General features: G+C 37.7%; 1 protein-coding gene across 2 annotated transcripts in view; it reads left to right on the forward strand.

Annotated features, from left to right (window-relative positions):
• The window catches only part of LOC139464043 (thrombospondin type-1 domain-containing protein 7A-like), a 402501-nt gene extending 384695 nt beyond the window's left edge, over window positions 1-17806 (forward strand). Inside the window, exon 26 of one of the 2 annotated variants that reach the window (XM_071245564.1) lies at window positions 12859-17806. In XM_071245564.1, coding sequence (XP_071101665.1) covers window positions 12859-13012 — 154 coding nt within the window. In that variant the 3' untranslated portion in view covers window positions 13013-17806. The remainder of the gene's footprint in view (window positions 1-12858) is intronic. The other variant, XM_071245563.1, reaches the window with a different exon arrangement.
• The last annotated feature ends 3950 nt before the right edge of the window (window positions 17807-21756 follow it).

The raw sequence follows: 21756 nt of genomic DNA on the forward strand, positions 1-21756 counted from the left end.
TTTTGGGGGGGGGCATGAAAAAGACCATTCCAACCCCAAACATGAATGAATCGGGTGTTCTTTAACTTCTTTTGAGTAATGAATACTGAGGGATGACTAAGGGGACACTTAAAAATAGACCAAAAAAATCACAGCTGCATTCAAATATGGATGATACATCAAGAAACGCAACATTAGTGAAATGTCAGTATTGTTTGTGTCATCATATTACAGACAGAAAACATCATTTTAAGATGAAGTGGAGTTGCCTCGTGGGTGAAGCACAGCTCATGACACCAAGGGTACAATATCTGTCAGGTGTCTGTCTTGGCGGGTACAATATCTGTCAGGTGTCTGCCTTAGCGGGTACAATATCTGTCAGGTGTCTGCCTTAGCGGGTACAATATCTGTCAGGTGTCTGCCTTAGCAGGGAAAATATCTGTCAGGTGTCTGCCTTAGTGGGTACAATATCTGTTAGGTGTCTGCCTTAGCGGGTACAATATCTGTCAGGTGTCTGCCTTAGCGGGTACAATATCTGTCAGGTGTCTGCCTTGGCGGGTACAATATCTGTCAGGTGTCTGCCTTAGCGGGTACAATATCTGTCAGGTGTCTGCCTTAGAGGGTACAATATCTGTCAGGTGTCTGCCTTAGCGGGTACAATATCTGTCAGGTGTCTGCCTTAGCAGGGAAAATATCTGTCAGGTGTCTGCCTTAGTGGGTACAATATCTGTTAGGTGTCTGCCTTAGCGGGTACAATATCTGTCAGGTGTCTGCCTTAGCGGGTACAATATCTGTCAGGTGTCTGCCTTGGCGGGTACAATATCTGTCAGGTGTCTGCCTTAGCGGGTACAATATCTGTCAGGTGTCTGCCTTAGAGGGTACAATATCTGTCAGGTGTCTGCCTTAGCGGGTACAATATCTGTCAGGTGTCTGCCTTAGCGGGTACAGTATCTGTCAGGTGTCTGCCTTGGCGGGTACAATATCTGTCAGGTGTCTGCCTTAGCGGGTACAATATCTGTCAGGTGTCTGCCTTAGCGGGTACAATATCTGTCAGGTGTCTGCCTTGGCGGGTACAATATCTGTCAGGTGTCTGCCTTGGCGGGTACAATATCTGTCAGGTGTCTGCCTTGGTGGGTACAATATCTGTCAGGTGTCTGCCTTGGTGGGTACAATATCTGTCAGGTATCTGCCTTAGCGGGTACAATATCTGTCAGGTGTCTGCCTTAGCGGGAATCTAGCTGCAAGGGCAGCCAACCGTGACACCCTCATCTTGCTAGTTATTGATAGCAGATGGAAAACATTAATGTCATTGAACATTGTCATCAAAACATCAGACTCCATCATACATTTGTTAAATATTTTCATATTAATTCAGTTCTTGGTCTGTAGATTAAATGAAAAACACGCCCCATAGTGCTATAAATGTAGGGACTTGATCGTAGGAGATTTCCAAGCTCGTTTTTACATTGAGTCTGCAAGTCTTATCAATATAATATTATCATATGTTGTTTTTTAAAATAACCTTAAAAAGTAGTTTGGGAAAAAATGCTACTAAATAATAATGTGATAAATTAGAGATTTCATAACACAATACAGCAAACTACTGTTATAATGAACTCAAAGGGACCACTACATTTAGTTTGTTAAAACCTTATTTCATTATTAGAACATATACAGCATATGGACAGGACAAAAAAAAAACAGTTCGGTATATCTGGCAGTTTGTTATAAGTGTGTTCATTATAAACGTAGTTTACTGTATATAATTTGTATGGTGCTAATTACAAGCTAGTGTTGTCCACACAGTGACAATAAACCGATTCATGTGTGAGTTTTAATCCAATGAATCTTCTTGCAGTCTAGACTAGTACCATTATTAGCTGGCTTTTCAGTAAGTAATGACTCCTTCAGATAAAACTGCTGCTGTGTGTGTAGATAGGAACGTATCATACTGACTGTAGCTATAGTCCAGATAGTGTTACTGGGTAGAAGAGGTTTGCATCTTTAATAGAAATGCTCTCAGTGTGATCTTTTAGCTGTATGACGATCCTATCTCCCATACTCTAACATAGTCAAACATTCAATGATTTGACAGAACGCTATGATAATCCAGGAAACCAATCATGCAAAGTAATGTTGATCTTTTAACAACGAAACACAAACGTTTTCTCTTTGACACACTGTTAATACTGGCAAACACAAATGTGTCAACGTGTGTCACCAAAGATTGCCAACTTCTATGACCTAAATGATGTGATCAGACCTCTCTTAACACAGAAACATCCCAAACAATGCCACATCCTCAGGGCTGGCATCACACAGACTTCTAGGCATTAATAGCCAAACTATTTGTATGTAACCATCCATACCTATACAGCTTCTGAATCGTCTGTGTTAGTTACAATTAAGCAAACAAGTAAATGTTCTTTGATAGTTTATTGTAGAATTAATAACTATAGGTCACAACTGACATGTATACATAGATTAGATTAATTATGTGTTATTAATTAAATGATGTTTGGACAAAAATTATGATCTATATATTCCCTGACTCTACTTATGTATTGTTGGTCCAAGAATGACTCAAAACAATTCCTATTAAGTAAACGAGAATTATTATTTTTATTTTAATCTTTTAAATACCTTTATTTGGTGAGAAAGTAATACCATGCAAGCAATTATTGTCAGCAGGCATATCCTTTCTTTGACAATAAATGTAAATAATAACAAATACTGGGGCTGGATTAGAATACATACCAGTGTCTTGTTTGAAATAGACTGACCAGTTTTACTTCAGAGGTGAGACCATGTTTCTTCAGAGAATATGCCTAGCATTCTTTATTAGGAACAATATAAATTTGATTTGAAGAACTAAAATTAACAGACATTAATGCTGAAATAAATACTGTAAATCTGGAAGGTTTTGCACCATGAAATGACTGCAAGTGACTAACAATAAATAGTTTGATTGGCATTCTAGAAGTTGGTGAGTAAGAAAACGTACAACTTCATGGATAACTTCTGGTTTATTACATATAGTGATGTTTCCATGTAGATTCTTACACCGTTATCAAGCTGGAGTGACGACAACCAGGTGATGAGAGGAATATATGCATGACATGTTGTGATAAGCAGCAGCTATGTATGTAGCCTGCATTGTTGTAATCAGGTCTGGTGCAGACAAACCAGAGGTTGATAGGCACATAGTGAATGCCTGCACCCCCCTAAACCTGTGCTTGTCTCCCTGTGGTGTGAGTGAGTGAGTGATCGAGTGAGTGGGGTTTGACGCCGCTTTTAGCAATATCCAGCAATATTCCAGCAATATTATGGTGGGGGACACTAGAAATGGGCTTCACACGTTGGATCCATGTTGGGAATCAAACCTGAGTCTTCGGCATGATGAGCGAACACTTTAACCACTAGGCTACCCGACTGCCCCTTGTCTCCCTGTGGGAATTCCAGGAAAGAATATCGATTCCCAGCAACCTATGCTTGTTGTAGTAAACAAATGTATGGATCAGAGTCAGTGGCTAGGTTGGTGCATGTCATACTGTATCCCAAATGAGTGGAACGATGCTCATCAGTCACTGGATTGTCTGGTCCAAACTTGATTATTTACAAATCACAATAATGCAGCTGGAATATTGTTGAGCGTGCTAAAATACAAACAAACAATAATATGGTCTGCGACTAAAACTTGTTCTCCCTTGTCCGTCTAGAACAAACATCATGACATCGTAGTGTTTGATGTGACATCATCACTTGTCATGCCACACAGCAGATCCTGGTTGCCCCTTGAGAGGTGTCCACAGAGAGTTACAAGACAGATCTCATTATCAAACACAAATATTTCACTGAAATAATTCTTTCTTCTGTACAAGTCCAGTAAGCTCATAAAATTCCTCACAAGCAAAGTTTGATATATTTTATGAACAGATTATTTCAATGTCTGGATGGGATCATGAAATGAACCAAGAATTTTTTCAGGGAGTAAGTGAGTGACTTTGGTTTTACGCCGCTTTTAGCAATATTCCAGCATTATCTCGGTAGGGGACGCCAGAAATATAGGCTTCACACACTGTGCCCATGTGGGAAATTGAACCCAGGTCTTCAGTGTGACGAGCAAACGCTTTAACCACTGGGCTACCCCACCACCCCCACTAAGGCAGAGAGATCCAAAGACAAATAATGTAAGAGTATGTTTAAGAATCAATGTATAGGTCACGGTGCTTGCATGGAGTGTGAATGCATGACATGTTCTGATAAGCAGCAGATTACCATTGACATCAACAGGTAATAGATAACTAGTAGCATACAGATAATTGGAAGAAGCCAAATGTACAGTAAGAATAACAAATAGCACACAGGTAATGAAGCCAGATGTATAGTAAGAATAACAAATAGCACACAGGTAATGAAGCCAGACGTAGAGTAAGAATAACAAATAGCACACAGGTAATGAAGCCAGACGTAGAGTAAGAATAACAAATAGCACACAGGTAATGAAGCCAGACGTAGAGTAAGAATAACAAATAGCACACAGGTAATGAAGCCAGATGTAGAGTAAGAATAACAAATAGCACAAAGGTAATGAAGCCAGACGTAGAGTAAGAATAACAAATAGCACACAGGTAATGAAGCCAGATGTACAGTAAGAATAACAAATAGCACACAGGTAATGAAGCCAGATGTACAGTTAGAATAACAAATAGAACACGGGCAGTGAAGCCAGATTACAGTAAGGATAAGGATTACCAGTTGTGACAGACGGACTGGATCCTAAATATAATAGTCTATTACCTGATAAGATATTCATAGGCAGACGCGATGTAAAGCCCTTGATCTCTGGTGATCAAATGTTTGTAAGGGCAGATTTTTATAGCTCTTGGGCATTTTCTTTTGATGAAGATTTGATGTTTGGTTTGGGGAATTTGATGGCAAGGGAATTTTTGCTGGTGGTCTGAGATGGCTGAGTTGCTGTTTTGGTTGTTGAAGTCTTATGTTCTTTGACAGGGTTTCTACTGGGCAGGAGGCTTCACCAATGTACAAGTCACCACAGTCACAATTAATCACAATTATAGATTATTCCTTGGGGGGTGGGGGGGGAGAGAGCTTGTTGGAGGAGGGGGTTATGGCCATTGGCTTGTAGGATGGTTCTAAGGGATGCGGAGCCAGTGAAGATGGTATCAATGCCTGCCTGGTGCTTTAGTAATCTACTGATTTGATGAGAGGTCATGCCACTGTAGGGTAGGGTGATTCTGATGGGGGCGGATCTGGTCTGGTCGATTTGGGTGTCGTCTGCAGTGTGGTGTAAATGGTCCTCTTGACTAGTTCGGTAGGATTGGTTGAGATTTGTGAAGACATGCTGCAGATGTTTAAGTTCATGGTCAAAGTCAAGGTTGCTGGAGCAGATGTTCTCGGTTCTCTTGGTCAGTGTCGGGATGATGCCAGACTTAGATTTAGGATAGTGGTTAGTGTTGAAGTGAATGTACTGGTTGGAATGGGTAGGTTTCAGGCTTCATAACGGTTTAAGAAATGACATGAAACATCGCTATAGACAATAAACCAGAAGTTGTTATCCATAAAGTTGTACCTTTTCTTACTGGCTAACAATCACCTTAACTGCGTCTGGAAAGTTTTGTGACACCCTCTTACACTTTTGCAGGTGTTATAGGAAGTAGGAAGCTTGATAAGAGTGTCCGAACCTACACCGAAACGTGAAGAAGTTCATCCATAAATCTTATCCTTATATAGATGCAGGTGTTACTGTAGTTGACAATGGAGGTTGGAGTAACATGTTTATCGAACAGAATAGACTGGCTGGCGTATGTCCGGGTTATTCAATGTTATATCAACAACTTGACAAGAGTGGCAGGTTAGTGAACGTAGACTAATTATAGAGAGTTAACAATGTGTGATTAGGGAAATACATGATATGAGGGATTATGTATTTGATCATGAACTGGATGTGGAAGTGAAGGCAAGAAATTTGCCTCCTCTCGTCTTTTGTTTGTTGTTGAAATCTGCTGCATCATGACACTACTGTGAGTGTGTGTCGTCCACAGTTTTCTAGATTTACAGTATGGGTGAACACCCAAACATGTGTCTGGTCTCATACAGTAAGATATCGTAAAGTTTGAAAGAAACACAGGAATCTTGCAAAGTAAGTCCACAGAGTTGACCTTCACCTGAAAACCATAAGTGAAATGGTTGGTTCAGTAATTGAACTTTCAGCTGTTTTGTTAGACATTTTTCTTAGGAATTTCATACCATCAATATGCTGATTCTGTTTCAAACAATTTCCAATTTATTTTCGAGATGATTTAGTATGTATGTCAAAGAAGCTTGGAAGATGTTTGTTCATAATCACTGACAAATAAAACAGTACAACAACTGTTAATCGAAGATATATGCAGCAGGAAAATCCTAAATTGGCAACATTACTTAACTTTTCAAGAGATACTCTGGGTATGAACACATGTAAGTTTTGGATGAAAGTGTTAGGGCATGGTTTGCTCTATGTTGTTAGATTGTGCAGAGGTTGTTTCGGTGACAGCTTTGGGTAAGCAACAATCCGCTGAGTCACTCTGTGCACTGATCTTCTAAATGCTGTCCCATGTGGTAGCAAATAATATTGATAACACATTTACGTTTCAGGGTGCGAGAACATCTGGCTTCATTCGAGTGTGTAAATGTACAGAAATAAAGCCAGATGTGACAAGATTAAATATATACTACAATATAATTGACTCAACTGGTTTTCAAATGAAGCCAGATGTGGTAAGGCTATACCTACCTACCTACCTACCTACCCCCCCCCCCCCCCCCCCCCCCCACACACACACACATACACACACACACATTTTTAAACATGGACTAGATAAATCGCTTACACAGGGTCTTGCAGTTAATTGGTACTAACAGCTATAGGAGAAAGCTGCACACAGTGTGGGAATTTAATTGATTAGAATTTACCACCTATATTCTCATTGGACCAAAATGATAGTATTCCAAATTACATGTAGACACAGTTTGATGAAATGTGAATGCTGGGTGCAACACAAACCCAGCATGCCGTGATGAGGAAGCGGACATTCATCAAGAACAAAGACAATACATCTTGAAAGTGAGGCCTGAACTGTTGTATCTTTTCCACTGACCTGTCTTCTCAAAACACATACCTTTATTCAAGGCTGGCTTCAAGTAATGTCAACTTCCTTGGTCTTTATCCACAAATAGAGCAAAAAATAAAGTATATACTCATTCTTCTCTTGTGTTCATTCCCAAATTGGAAGATTTTTTTAGATAAATGCATAAATATACATAATCTTAAGGTTTTGCCTACCAGGGTACATCAGAAATACTAATTTGGTTCTGCACTACATTGCTTGAGATGCTTGTTCAGTTATTGCTGTAACTGAGTTAAGCTATGATGTCATTATTTGATGTCATAGCATTGCATATATTTATATATAGGGGCGGTCGGGTAGCCTAGTGGTTAAAGCGTTCGCTCGTCACGCCGAAGACCCGGGTTCGATTCCCTACATGGGTACAATGTGTGAAGCCCATTTCTGGTGTCCCCCGCCGTGATATTGCTGGAATATTGCTAAAAGCGGCGTAAAACCAAACTCACCCACTCACTATATTTATATATATGTATTGCCATTTTGATCATAATAATAATTCCTTTGTTCTGGGTAACATGTATTTCATAATATTGCTGTAGCTTTAGACCAGTTCAGATTTGAAGGATGTTATAGAAGATTTAAGATATGTTCACTAATCATGACTGTCGCTGCCTTCACTGATGCTACCAGACACAGGGGGTGAGCGTTTTTCTTAGTGCTGCACGGTTAGAAACAAGAGGCCTATTTTCGAAGCAATCTCAACCAAATAGATCTTTCTACCATTCTGGGCTAGACTGGAAGAAATCAACCCAGGTACATAGCCACTATCACAGACAATACGTAATCAAATGATATAACATGACACATAATAATAATTTAGCTGTATGCTAAGATGGTCTTGGCCAGGAGAGTACAATGGTCTTGGTATCATGATTGCTCCGAGGATATAGCCCCAAATTTTCATTCTTATGTAATACATGTTCATATGAGAGTTTCATAATAAAACGAAAATTTCTATACATCTTTCTTTTGTCCATTGAGTGATTGTTACCTGATTGTATAAAAGCTATAATGATTCACAAGGATTTGGCGCAATGTGGTATGTTGTGTATCGATGTGAATATTGTGCCATCAGATCATGCAGGGATAATAAGCACATTATTTGGCATATAAAAATGATAAAACTTTTCTGGTATATGCGAGATTATTTCAAGTTTATGTATGATACAATTTTACAAACTATGTTTTGGTTGCGTCCCAATTAGGATGGCACATGACTGCTTAACATGGCAAAGTTTTCATGTATCGCATCACAATATTACTAACGCGATACATCATATTAGCCATCATACATCATATTGAGACAAAGTGTTACAGCTCTACTACATAAAATTTAAAAAAAAAATCATTTCAATAATCACAAGAGGAGCAGAATACATTGCACAATTCTAACTATGATAAGCATGTGTTTATGAATCTCTACTAAAAAGTGATGATGCCAGGTGTTCGTAAAAAGATGGGCGTATCCTGCCCCACCAGTGGCACCTGGTACAAACACATGCAAAGGCAAGTCAATTATTCACCTATGAAAACATGATACCAAAAGCTGGACTTGCTGCAATACTGCTTGACATTAAGGGAAAGTTGACTATTGGAAAGTTGAAGTCATCCCTCTTGTCATTCAGCCTTATGGAGAGTGTTTGTCACTCTGAATTTTCATGCACAGATCTGAACTGAAACAGATGAGACAGTCTCACTGGTCTCTTCTATTTCTGGTTCAGACGGGTAAATCAGTGGAAAGGAATTGGCTAAATGACTGCTGTTGAATGATACAAGGTCATTGGTAAACCTGGAGCATAAATTAAACTTCTTGGCCATATTCCCTTGTTTGATTTTGCCCAATCTCATTAAAATCAGATCTAAGTTCTCGTTGCCGCTAAACAAAGATCTGAGGACATCCCATTATGGGTCATGTCAGAACGACCTTTCGCGAACTTTGATCGACCACTGAAATGAATAACAAGAAGTCGACATCAGCAAATTAGAAAGCAGCTTTCTCGAGCTTTACAGCACTTGTTTCAACCTGGCGACTTCCATTACAGACTACGCTTGAAAAATATGTTTCCACAGTTCTCGATAAAAAATTTGAAAACTGAACAAACGAACATTCTGGAATGTCTAATATATGGTTGAGATTGTATGGCAGTGCTTCCCACATACTGTGCAATGCCTCTTCCGTTCAATTATTTATCCCATGGAAGCGAGAGATAGACAATAAGTTTGACAGAATCAGTGGTATGGGCTGTAACTGTCATTCTGAATACCTCGTGTTCATGTTTTTGAGGTTGCATGATTAGAAATCACATTCCAACTGTCACTTTCATGATCTGGTAAGCAACGCCTTGATTGAAAGGTCGTTCTGATGTGACCCATAATGGGATGTCCTCAGATCTTTGTTTAGCAATAGCGAGAACTAAGATATGATTTTAATGAGATTGGATTTTGCTAATCCAACCAGAAAGTCGATTCAAAAACATCAAGAAACAGGTCAGCAAGATGGAGTGCAAAACTGGTGCCCATGGGAATGCCTGCTTCTTGTCCTAATTATAAGACATCAGCAGTGGTAACCAAATTCTGGACATGTCCCCATTATCAAACAAGTTCTTGCTTCAGGAAATGTAACTTTGACTTATTTGAGATATTGCATGTGCATGTAGTCCCACCATTGAGTTATCATCTTCTGTTTGTTTGTTTGTTTGTTTGTGTTTTTTTTGTTTCTTGTTTAACACTGCATTCAGCAGTGTTCCAGCTATATGATGGCAGCTTGTACATGATTAGGTCTGGCCCAGACAAACCAGTAACTGGGGTATGATGAAACACAATCCACACAGTCACATAGCCTGGCAACATGATCAATTGTGTCTCCTCTCACAACCAGCATACTACACTGATAGTATGCACAGTCTTCAGCATGGTGGCTTAGGTGGTACTTTTGAGTGTTTTTTTCTATTATTTCCCACTAAAGCAACAAGAATTTCATTTTCATCTGAACATATATTTTTCTGTTGCACAAATGGAGCAAAATGGAAGACTCCCAGGTAACGATAACAGGCTTGTGACTTTCTGAAGACATGAAGAGCGGTAGTGTGTTGGTGGAGAAACTCTCATCTGTATTCCGCTTTAATGATTTACAGCAGAAAGGTTATGTAGGTGATACCTGCAGTCTTCACAGCAGGATATTACTGTGCTTGACATTCAGGTCAAACCCCAAAACTGCTTGGAAGGTATTAGTTCCAGTCAAACCAACAATTTATCACTGTCTGCAGTCAGTGGTCAGAAACCATGAAGAATGGGTTAGTCTCCATTATCTACATCACAATATACCTACACTCTTATCATAAGAGACTTACACTAAAGTGAGTATATTTCAAGCCTGAGCAAGTGTGATAATACCTTACTTAAAATGGCCCATGGTTATATTTTGATAAACAACAAATATTAAATTATTGAGCATGCCAGTGATCAATACCAATTCAATAGCACCTCTTTTTTTTACATCAAACAATATACATTGTTTGTTTGTTTGTTTGTTGTTTAACGCCGCACTCAGCAATATAACGGCGGTCTGTAAATAATCGAGTCTGGACCACAAAATCCAGTGATTGATATTATGTGCATCGATCTTTTTCATTAATGAAGTTCATGATCCATCACCTGATTGTCTGGTTTGTCACTGATGTGTGGCGTCAGGTAAAAAACAAACATTTACTTTTTTAAGCAGTTGTGTGAGTGTCAGGTGCTACGATCGCCTACCGGTAAGGCAAGACTAGCTCACCCTTTTCAAGAAACCCTGGTGTCATCACTGATTTTCAGTGATCCATTCATATAATTTACACCCCTGTACAAAGTAGCTATAGTTCAACATTTGATGGCATTACCTACTTCCATAGCCATGAAGGGACACACCCATCTATTCAATAGTGGAATCCCAGCAAGTCTACAGTTCCACTGGGAAAACCCAAGAAAGACCAGCTGTAGAATAGTCGCAACAGTAAAAGGATATATTAACAAGGCATATACTTACTTATTGTCAGAACAAATTGTAAATGTTTCACGTGAATCTAACAGCATAGAGAAGCTATGACCTTTTGACACTAATGTCAGTGTGACAACAAATCTTAAAATAAAAATATTTCAAAATAAGTATATTATTTGGATTCAAAATATTTTGTTTCTTTGATGTTTATTGTTGAACTCAGCAATAGTTCAGGTATATGGCAGTTGCCTGTGAATAATCAACATCAGCCATTGATGTTATTATGAGTGATGACATCCAATCAGTCAAGTCAGTGAACCCCACCACCAGATCTGTGACAGTGCTTCTCATGACCAGCATAGTGAGTGTGTGAGTGAGTGAGTTGGGTTTAACGCCGCTTTTAACAGTATTCCAGTTATATCGCGGCGTGTCAGCTTGATGTGGGAGGAAAGCCCAAAGTGGTGCAGGTCTCAGACGTTTACCACTTCAGTGAAACCCACGAGCACGGGTATGGTGCTGACAAACCTAGAAACATAATCGGGGCGAACCGGGATTCGAACCCACAATCATAGGTTTCTGGCGTGTCCAAGGGACGCAACTCTGCACAGCGAATCGCGGCGCCTTAGACGACTGGGCCACCCGTGCCCCCCCATGACCAGCATAGGCTGCTGGGGACTTTGGGTCATTAGTTTATCCCCATTCTGCCGCCTGCTTCAGGCCATATTCACACACAGATTCAAGGCTCTTCCTTTATCAGTATAGCTAAGATATTTCAGTTCCTCTTGATTTAATCTCTCTAAATTTTATATGGAATGAATGCTTAAAAAAATAAAATCCTTTGAGTGGAATAGAGGATTTGTATTTTCTTGTAGCTCTAAACTGGAATCATGCCATCAGTCAGTAATTCTAGCAGTCAGGGGTGCTATATTTATTTCCGATAACATGTTTACATGGGGATGGATAAACATGCTATATCTTCAATGAATGAGATTCAGTTTCAATCTAAGTGTTGAAGAGGGATACAGATTCACAGAATGTGAGACTCATCTTAAGCCTATATCTCCCTTCAGCATGTTTTTGGAAATCTTATGGCAACACAGTGTAAGTCAAAGTGTATCAATAGTTATTAGATAAAGTAGCAGTCAACAGATGAATAATGGCCACACAGATCTGGGTAAGAACACTATTCTCAGATTTTTGGCCTTTCTGTTTAGTTTGGTTTACGGATCTGCAAAAATACCAACCCCAAAACAGAGAAAAAAGTGTGATCAGTATGGCAAGCGTTTTTACACCGATGATGATGAAGCTTGTTTCGACAATAAAAATTACAATGAAAAACCTGTCAGATTTTAAATTTATAATATTTATAATCACCAAGACCAGGACAAGATTTTTTATCCACCAATCCAAATGAAACTTTATCATGATCAAAAATATTCCACACAATGCATTTATGTTAGTATTTTTCCTACCTACTGACTAAATGTTTTACTATGGAAATGTGTAACACCTCCCCACCCCCTGACAAAATGGCCTGTACACATATCTTCCTACACACATATATAATAGTGGAATTTAGTGGAAGTGATGTGGCAGCAAAGATCTCACAGTGCAAGTCAATGTTTATCAATGGTGTTCTCAGGAAGTAATGTTATATACAAAAAGTATTCCTAAAAAGATTTCTACAGCTGATTCACTCTGTTTTTGTGTTTGCAGCAAGAGTGTGCAGAAGGAGACCCGGTATAGATATTCATCCTATACAATGCGACGATGTAGTGCTTCCGACTCGGGGACGGCCGCTGTCAACGGGGGCAATTCAGTTTACATCAGTCGGAAGTCTCTCGCAGCCACCACAGACAGGGTTAATTGAGAAGCGTGTCAGAAAGCATTGCATTAATGGATGTTCACCTCTGCCCAGCACATCCTAAACTGCTTGCCAATTATTTTGGTTTGGCTTCAAATACCCTTGGATACTTCTGTTTCCAATGTGAAGAAAAACAGATAAATATCAAAGAGGATGCACAAGATGTTACTCTTGCTGAAGATTTCAGCTGTGAGCTGGAATAGAAGCTTGGGAAAATGTTATATGGATGATCTTCCTAGAAGGAAGTGAAATATAGATGATGGAATGATTCTAATACAGCGTACAAAGTGCCCAGCAACCAGTGTCCGTGTTGGCAATATAGTCTCAACACACAAAGTCCTTCACATATTAGTAATACATGTAACAAGCATTTTATCAGTTTTAGAATGACTTCAACAATGTAATTACAAGGCAAAAAGATGTACTTTGGAAATGCTTTCTAGGCAAATTAATGTGTTTGTGGACTAGTTTTATTTGGAAATTGTTCATGAACAGTTTATAGTGTCAGTGAATAACTAGTTTAATTTTTAATTAGATCATGAACAGTTTATTGTGTCGGTGGACAACTAGTTTCATTTGTAATTAGATCATGAACAGGTTATTGTATAGAAACAAAGAAATACTGGAATTCATATACTTTAATATTCTTCAGAAAGGGTGTATCATATTTTTTCTGTATTTTGATAGTTAAAATGATATTGTTATATACTAAAAAGTACTAAGGACAAATGTTTATGGAGTCCAGTACATTTTGTCCATTTACAGATCAGCCATACATATCCTTGTTGTGATTATTGATGAAGCCAGGTTTATTTGTTGTTTCATGTCTGTAATGAATAAACCTCAGATTTATTATATGTTTTCTGGATACAATGGTCAAATATAGAGTGGGGAAAGGAACATTTGTTGAAAACGCTTTATCATTATCTTAACCTACTGGATATTTTATGAACTTACACAGAAAAAGTATCCTGAATATTTTTTGTGACATTTTTATGAAGCTGTGTGCTTAGTCTTCATTACATAAAAACATCCCCCTCCCCCCCAAAAAATAGTCATGATCCGGAACTTTGGTTGTCAAGTTTGTTATAAGCATATGTGATAGTCATTCCTAAACAATGATTTCTCAATTCAAATTGAATATAAACGTTAAACACTCTCGCATGACAATTCTACATATAATGATGGTGATCAAACACACATAAATAGCTGAACCTACTTATAAAGGAACCATCCAGAGCTGAAAACTATAAAATGTGGATTTTGTTCCAATGTGGATTATACTGAAAATGAGTTTGGAAAAATATTTTCAATCTAATGGCTGTGTCAAGGCACATCTAGTGAGGATCAAGGATGATAGAACTTACGTCATTGCTGACGAGCAGATATGTAAATCTTGTTACAGTCTTGGGAATCTGTCATCTTCTTGATCCTAGTCTTCGTCCAAGGTATGCTGACATATGCATCATAGGAGTGTACTCCTCTTGGACTTGGATTCCATTACCGATCATTAGCAATTTACTGGGACTATATCTCTACTTGGACCCATGTATATTGATGATGAAATGGCCCTGAGAGAAATGTCTGCTTTAGTTCTATCCTCATATCATTACCATGATACAACCCAACACTTGATATTTATTATCTTTGTTTGTTATAAATCTAAGTATCTCTTCCCCGCTCCCCACCCCCACCCTGAGATGTACATATTTTGTGTTGAATAAAATGCACTTGTAAATTTGTCATAGCATCATCAACCACATCATTCTGTAAAAGAGCAATATGTTTTCTTAATGCATTGTCCAGATCATTAATTGTTGTATATAAACAGACACCTGTCCAGTCATTTTGTGTGCATTGTTACAGCATCTACTCAATCTCATTAAAAATCAGATCTCAGTTCTCACTATCGCTAAACAAACAACTGAGGGCATCCCATTACGGGTCACGTCAGACCAACCTTGCGCAAACTTTGACCGACCAATGGAATGACCAATCAGGAGGAAGCTTTCTCGTGCTTTAAGGCACTAATTTCAAATTGGCAACTACGCTTCGAAACATATTTTGACAAATTCTCGATTACAAATTTGAAAGCTAAACAAAAGAACATTCTGGAATGGCGAATAGATGGTCTAGATTGTATGGGTTCAGTCGTTAAATCCGTAACTATCGTTCGGAATACACCATGTTAAAGTTTTCGAGATTACATGACTAGAAATCACATTCCGACTGTCACTTTCATAATCTGGTAAGCGACGCTCTGATTGGTCGGATGAAAGGTCGTTCTGACGTGACCCCTAATAGGATGTCCTCAGATCTTTGTTTAGTGGTAGCATAAACTAAGGTCTGATTTAAAATGAGATTGAGCATCTACTGAAAGTGGCCATAAGTGAGCTCGCACTTTGTATTTCTTCGCAGGATCTCCATTAATACAATCTAGCAAAATAATATTTCTAAGAGGACACACTTTTTGTGTAGTTATGCTTTTCACTTGTACATACAACTTTACACCAAAGAATGCGAAAAAAAGTGACCCATGTCACGTTTAGGTATAGTGTTAACAGAGAACAAGGAGCTGGGATCTATTGACATTATTTTTGGAAGTGACATTATATTTGCTTCACAGAACCCTGCGGGCTCACATATAGCTGCTTACATCGCTGTGTTGTAGTAAAATGATTAGTGTATCAATGATCCATTCATGATTCTTGCGATGTCCTCATTATCAATTATCAAGGTCCTCATTGAAAATGAAAATGTAAACCATCATACTTCGGATCTACCTCCTTGATAAGCAACTATAATCATTTTCCTTCAGTTCTTCTGCTACTCAATTCTGTACCCTGAGTATCATCACTCTCAATTTAGGTAATCATAGATAAGAACTGACTTTTGGTGGGGGACACTCATCTTGGATAATCCAGTGCATCGTGGCTCTCTCCTGAAAAAGAGTTCGGCATAGCCCTCCTATTTAAGTGAATCGGAAATCTAATAAATGATCTTTTGACTCATAAAGACGTATTCTTGAGTATTAAGACACAGGATGGAAGACCTTATGCTGCAACACATTCAAAGCTGTATTTGAGATGGACTGCAAAGAAGGCAAGTTGTGCACTGTGGATACTATTACTTGTAACAGTATCAAGAGGGGTATGTGTGTTAAGCCTCCCACATTAGGCTTTATACCATGAGCTGAGGTTAACTTGGACTGTGTCACATGACTTTGTCATTGACTTGTAAACAACATGCAGCCTTTTGCTTTGTATCGGGGCATAAGGGATTTTATTCTCCAGCTCAGAAAATCCATGTGCAGCCTGTTTTCTTCATGGTGGGGTATAAAGGATTTATTCTCCCGCTCAGAAAATTATTTCCTTAGGAGGCAGGAAAGGCTCATTTATTTCATATTTTTACAGATGAGTCTGCCCTGAAATCTTTATAAAATTCAAAATGTGCAAAACTTGCACTTATTTTGAACATCATCTTTACTTTTATTTCAAGAGCATTTTTTAGGAAATGTATGTCACAACATAAAATATCTCTAGCATTCTGGCATCTATATATCAAAGTGAAACAAAACTTTATGATAGTCACTGAAAACTGGAATTAAGAATTATTTCTTTGATAGGTTAGTTTCGAGATATTTATCATTGATATGTTATTATATTGCAGTATGTGTTTCATTGTAAATAGCAACAGTGCTTTCATGTTTTTGTTTTCATATGTTTATCACCTATGTTGAATAATCATTGTTGATTTGTTTGTTTATACATCTATTGAAATTATCATTCAGATGACTTCCAAGAGGTTAGCTTTTAATTAATTAAAACAAATATGTAAGTTTAAATGTAACCATTTACAATATTCTATATATTATGTATCATGTGCAGTCAGTGGTTTTAATTGTGATTAAGGATACATTTCAAATCATCACTCAAGATAAATCTCAAAATGAAACTGTCATCAGAGCCACATAGTTCTCATTGTATTTGTGAGTTGAAACATAGTCATTAAAGCAGAATTTCAGCCATATAGTAAATAATCGAATTTCATTAACACTGAGAACTAACAAGTTGAAATTATCGGATTAGATACTTTTCTCTTGATTAGAACAAATGGATCTTCAAATGGCCTCATTCAAAACAAAAAGGCACATTGGAATAATATATAGATGGTTTTTTTTTCGACTGACCCAAGTGTGGACATCAGTCTGATAACAGACTCTTATGCAGATTCTCTCTGGGTGCATTTTGTTCAATGGATAGTGCAGCGAACAAGTATGGAATTTGGGGCACCTCAAACACCTCAGAGTTTAGTGGCATCAAATATTTCTGCCTAGTGCATGTGGAATCATGTGATCAGTATTCAAGTTTGCATATAGCAAGGACATGTGGACATGACAAGGTTACAAGGATAGGTTTGCTTAGAACATGAAACAGGTTGTACCAGTTGGTGAATATCAGAATACTGTTAAGTACTTACAGTGTTAAGTACTTAGTCTACATTATACAATTGAAACACAAAAGATGAAATGTAAATTTTTGTTTTTATTCCCCCTTTAATTAAAATCTGTACTGCATGTTGTTTATCTCACACAGTAGACTAGACTTACATCTGAATTGTGTATTTCATCCCATCAACACTTTCACACTCGATTCCAGTTCTGTGTAATATTCTGCTCTTTATTTCTGTGCAAAATATTGTTGATCTTATTGTCTTCATTACATGTTAAAATCTGGTGTTAATATTTTGCCCAAAATCTTATTTATTTTGTGTGACCCTTTTGAATAAAACACAGTGTCTTTGTAAATATTGGTAAGCAATTGAAAGATGAATAAATTCATTTTGCATAAATATGTTTTATTTCTGACTGAATAGCATTGTGGAAAGTATCACTCAGTGCAGCAACTCCAAAGTACAAAAGAGAACAACATATCATCTGCTTATGAAAATAAGATACATACAAATTATAAGCATATATATATCTTATTTTAAACATGGAGAGAAATAGCTTGTGTAAATTATCAAGAGGTCAATTCTTTCTCAATTTGTCCAATTTAAACAACAATGTAAACTGCTGGGCAAAAGACAGTATACACCCATGTTTGATGTTGGCTAAAAACAAACAATGGTTGCTCAATGGTGATGCATTACAAACAGTGTTTTGGACCTTGAGGTTGCAGTGTTTTGGCAACTGTTTTCAGCCTTGTAATGTTTTAATAAGGTTAAAAAAATAATAGTCTTGGTTCTCAGGCACCACGCAATTCATCATAAAGTCCACCGCACGTTTCATTTTTGTATTCATTTTTAAAAACAAAAAAATCCTTAAATATTTCAAGTCCAATTGTAGTCAAATAATGTATTCCAGTATTTTACTCATCAAGAAATATATTTAGGTAGGGAGGCCCTTTCCCAGGTTGATTGTACAAATTGTTTATTTGGTTACAAAACTGTTTATATGGTTACATAATGGTTTGAAAAGAAAAAGAAAAAAATGACCACACCCACGCTCACTATATTTTCAAAAGCCATTTCCTGAGAACCAATTTTTTTTATCTTTTTAAGCCTAATGTTTGTAAAAAAAATTGCCAAATCCAATTTCCAAGTGTTTACTTTCTTTTGCACAGCAGTTGAAGTGAATATACGTTACAAGTCAAAACCAGTGGACTAGTCATTGTTTATAATTACAATCAACAAAGGCCAATTATTCAGTTACAAGGTTGCCATGAAGATATTGTTTTTTTTACTTTAGCTGCTTGTATTGGACTATGGGTTGTTGTTGCATCGTCATAGTCAATTAGAAAAAGAATAAATATCATATCTATTCAAGAAACTGAGACAGGTGAACAGAATATACCTTGAAAGCAAGATAATTTATCACTAAATTTTTTTCTTCGTTCTTTAATCCAGCATTCTGCAATATCCAAGACGGTGTCCTGTAAGTAATTGAGTATAGACCAGACAAACCAGTGATGCACATCTCACGCTGTTGGTGTTGATGAGATGCCATCAACCAGTCAGTCACTGAGCTTGACCATGTGATCCATTTAGTTGCCTCTTACAACAAGCATTTAAGGCTAGCAAACTCAAGAATGCAAAAAAATGGAAATTGAACAATGTTGTACTTTTAAGGGTTTGTGTGAACAGTGGATATGCTTGTAGTGCCATGACTAAGCTTATCTTACAGCTGACTAGGGTAACTATATACGGAACACATGAACAACAAACGCATACATTCCAACTTTAACAGAAGTTCAATACATTGTGAAATGATAATGGAATCTGATACTATTAAACAGACTAGAATCCGGGCAGGATTATGCAGTAATGATGAAAACAATGCTATAGCTTATACCTACTGCACTGACCTAAATCATGGGTTCCTGAAGTTGTTCTTGTTTCACCAATGTTAAAAGAGTTTAAGTTTCTATTGACCACTAGATTTACCGTATTCAACATAATAAGCCCCCAGCCAGGCACTCTCAAAATCAGAAATAAGGGGCTCTTTATTAAAATATAATTTTGGTGAAAAAAACAACAGAATTGAAAGATCTTAGTTTTCATGGTTTATGCTAACAGCCTGAAATAAAACAAAAGAAAAGTCTGTGCATATCATACACGACAGATACATTTTCCAAAAATTAATTGCCCATAACTAAGGGTGCATGTAACACACGAGTGCGCATTTATACACGAATAGATAAGTCTTGTGTACATTGATCAATTGGAAGGGGAACTAATTGGGATTGTTCACTTCTGATATATCAGCAAATATCACCGTGGGCGCTTATTACGTCGAATACGGTAAGTCAAATGTGAAGTCAGAAAACCTCAATGACTGTAGGAGAGGCCCTTTAACTGCTAACACCATACTGGGATACAGGACAAACAATATCCACAGGTTCCAAAAGTTAAATTGAAATAAATGTTTAACATTTTCTTTGACATACCATGTATTTTGGCTCTTGAATGTGTGTGTGGAAAAGGCTCCAGCTTCCAAAATGAATGATCAATCATTAAATAGAAACCAAACATTTGGCTCAATCAGTAAAACACCACCCTACAGAATCACTCCATGATAAATGGAAAATGAAACACTGCTGCAATTTCCTTCTCTAAACAAAATAACTCAGGTCTTAAACAATTCAACCAGGAGGCATACATACATTTTTCTTTAACAAACTAATAAGGTTTAGGCTGCATCAGTATCCTGTGGGAATCTTGAGGGAGAAGATATCCCCAGTGCAGCCATAGTCACTAGTCTGAGGCCTTCACATTTATTCTTGCAAGCCTAGCTATTGATCATGATAGTCTGTTTATTTAAACTAAAATCTGTTGAAAATGTCAAGAGACATGTTTCAGCCAAAAGGTTCAAATGCGGTTCACATGCAGATTAATATTGGCATTGTGGTGGTCACGAGGGCTGATAAAACTGAAACTCCTAAGAAATGCAGGTTTTATACATGGTTAATCTTATGTAACTGTGCAGTAGTTGTGCTAGAGACAAATTGAATTAGGACATGTTCATGATTTTATCTAATTTTGATAGGACATTCTTCTATATATCTGGGGCACAGGTGGCCCAGACGTCTAAGGCGCCGCGATTCGCTGTGCAGAGTTGCGTCCCTTGGGCACGCCAGAAACCTATGATTGTGGGTTCGAATCCTGGTTCGCCCCGATTATGTGTCTAGGTTTGTCAGCACTGTACCCATGCTCGTGAGTTTCATCAAAGTGGTAAACGTCTGAGACCTGCATCACTTCGGGCTTTCCTCCCACTTTAAGCTGACACGCCGTGATATAACTGGAATACTGTTAAAAGCGGCGTTAAACCCAACTCACTCACTCTTCTATATATCATTACCAAATCTGGAAAAACATAATAGGGCATTTTAGTTGAAAATCAGTCAATGTTGTTGAAAATGAAGTTAAGAATCAATCTGAAACTCTGCTGTGTCTATGTTACTGGACATTTAATGTTTTTACAATAACATAAGAGCATAACCTGTACAAAAACATGACCCATAAGGCATAAAGGTTCACCAGCACGAGATGCACATGGCAGCCTTGGGTATAAAAAGACATTGATCAATCATTTCTGGCAATCAGTTAAGACTAAGCAAACCAACAAGATCAGGCCATTGGATATTTTCAGGTTGGCCAGAATTCACATAGGATTTCTAATAACCATTTTACTGTCTGCAGGAATGTTTTAACCAAACAGCATCAATGAACTTCTGAGGAAGTGTCTCATATAACTGGTATTATGTATAAGTGATTACATAAGCGTATGTTCCACAATTTGAATTAATATTCTTATTTGGTTAACAGTAATGACTGCACCCGGAATACTTAATGGCAACCTCCATTTTCTTCTGGGACAGGACCAATCACTGACTGGCTAGTGGTATTTATAAATGGGATAGTTATAGTTTGGTGTGTGTCATATATATGCTGTTTATTTCATCAAGAGGCATGGTCAGAGCTCAATGAAAACTCAATTCTAACCATGTCATAAAATGCAGGGTTTTACACAAGGCAGAAATGTGTGTCCAGTACTCACAAATGTATAGAATGGATGCAGAAACAAAATATACTGTGTCCTCAAGATGCGCAGGAATATTCATTGTACCAAATTCATGGCAAGATATATAAAGGTTATGTCAAAAATTAAATCTAATATCAAAAATTAAAGTACAGTATACTACACAAGTTTATTGCTTTATAGGACCCTCACATTTCCTGTAAGGACCCTT

Source organism: Haliotis cracherodii, unplaced genomic scaffold, assembly GCF_022045235.1.
Source record: "Haliotis cracherodii isolate W230 unplaced genomic scaffold, xgHalCrac1.p SCAF_16, whole genome shotgun sequence".
Classification (NCBI taxonomy): Eukaryota; Metazoa; Mollusca; class Gastropoda; order Lepetellida; family Haliotidae; genus Haliotis; species Haliotis cracherodii.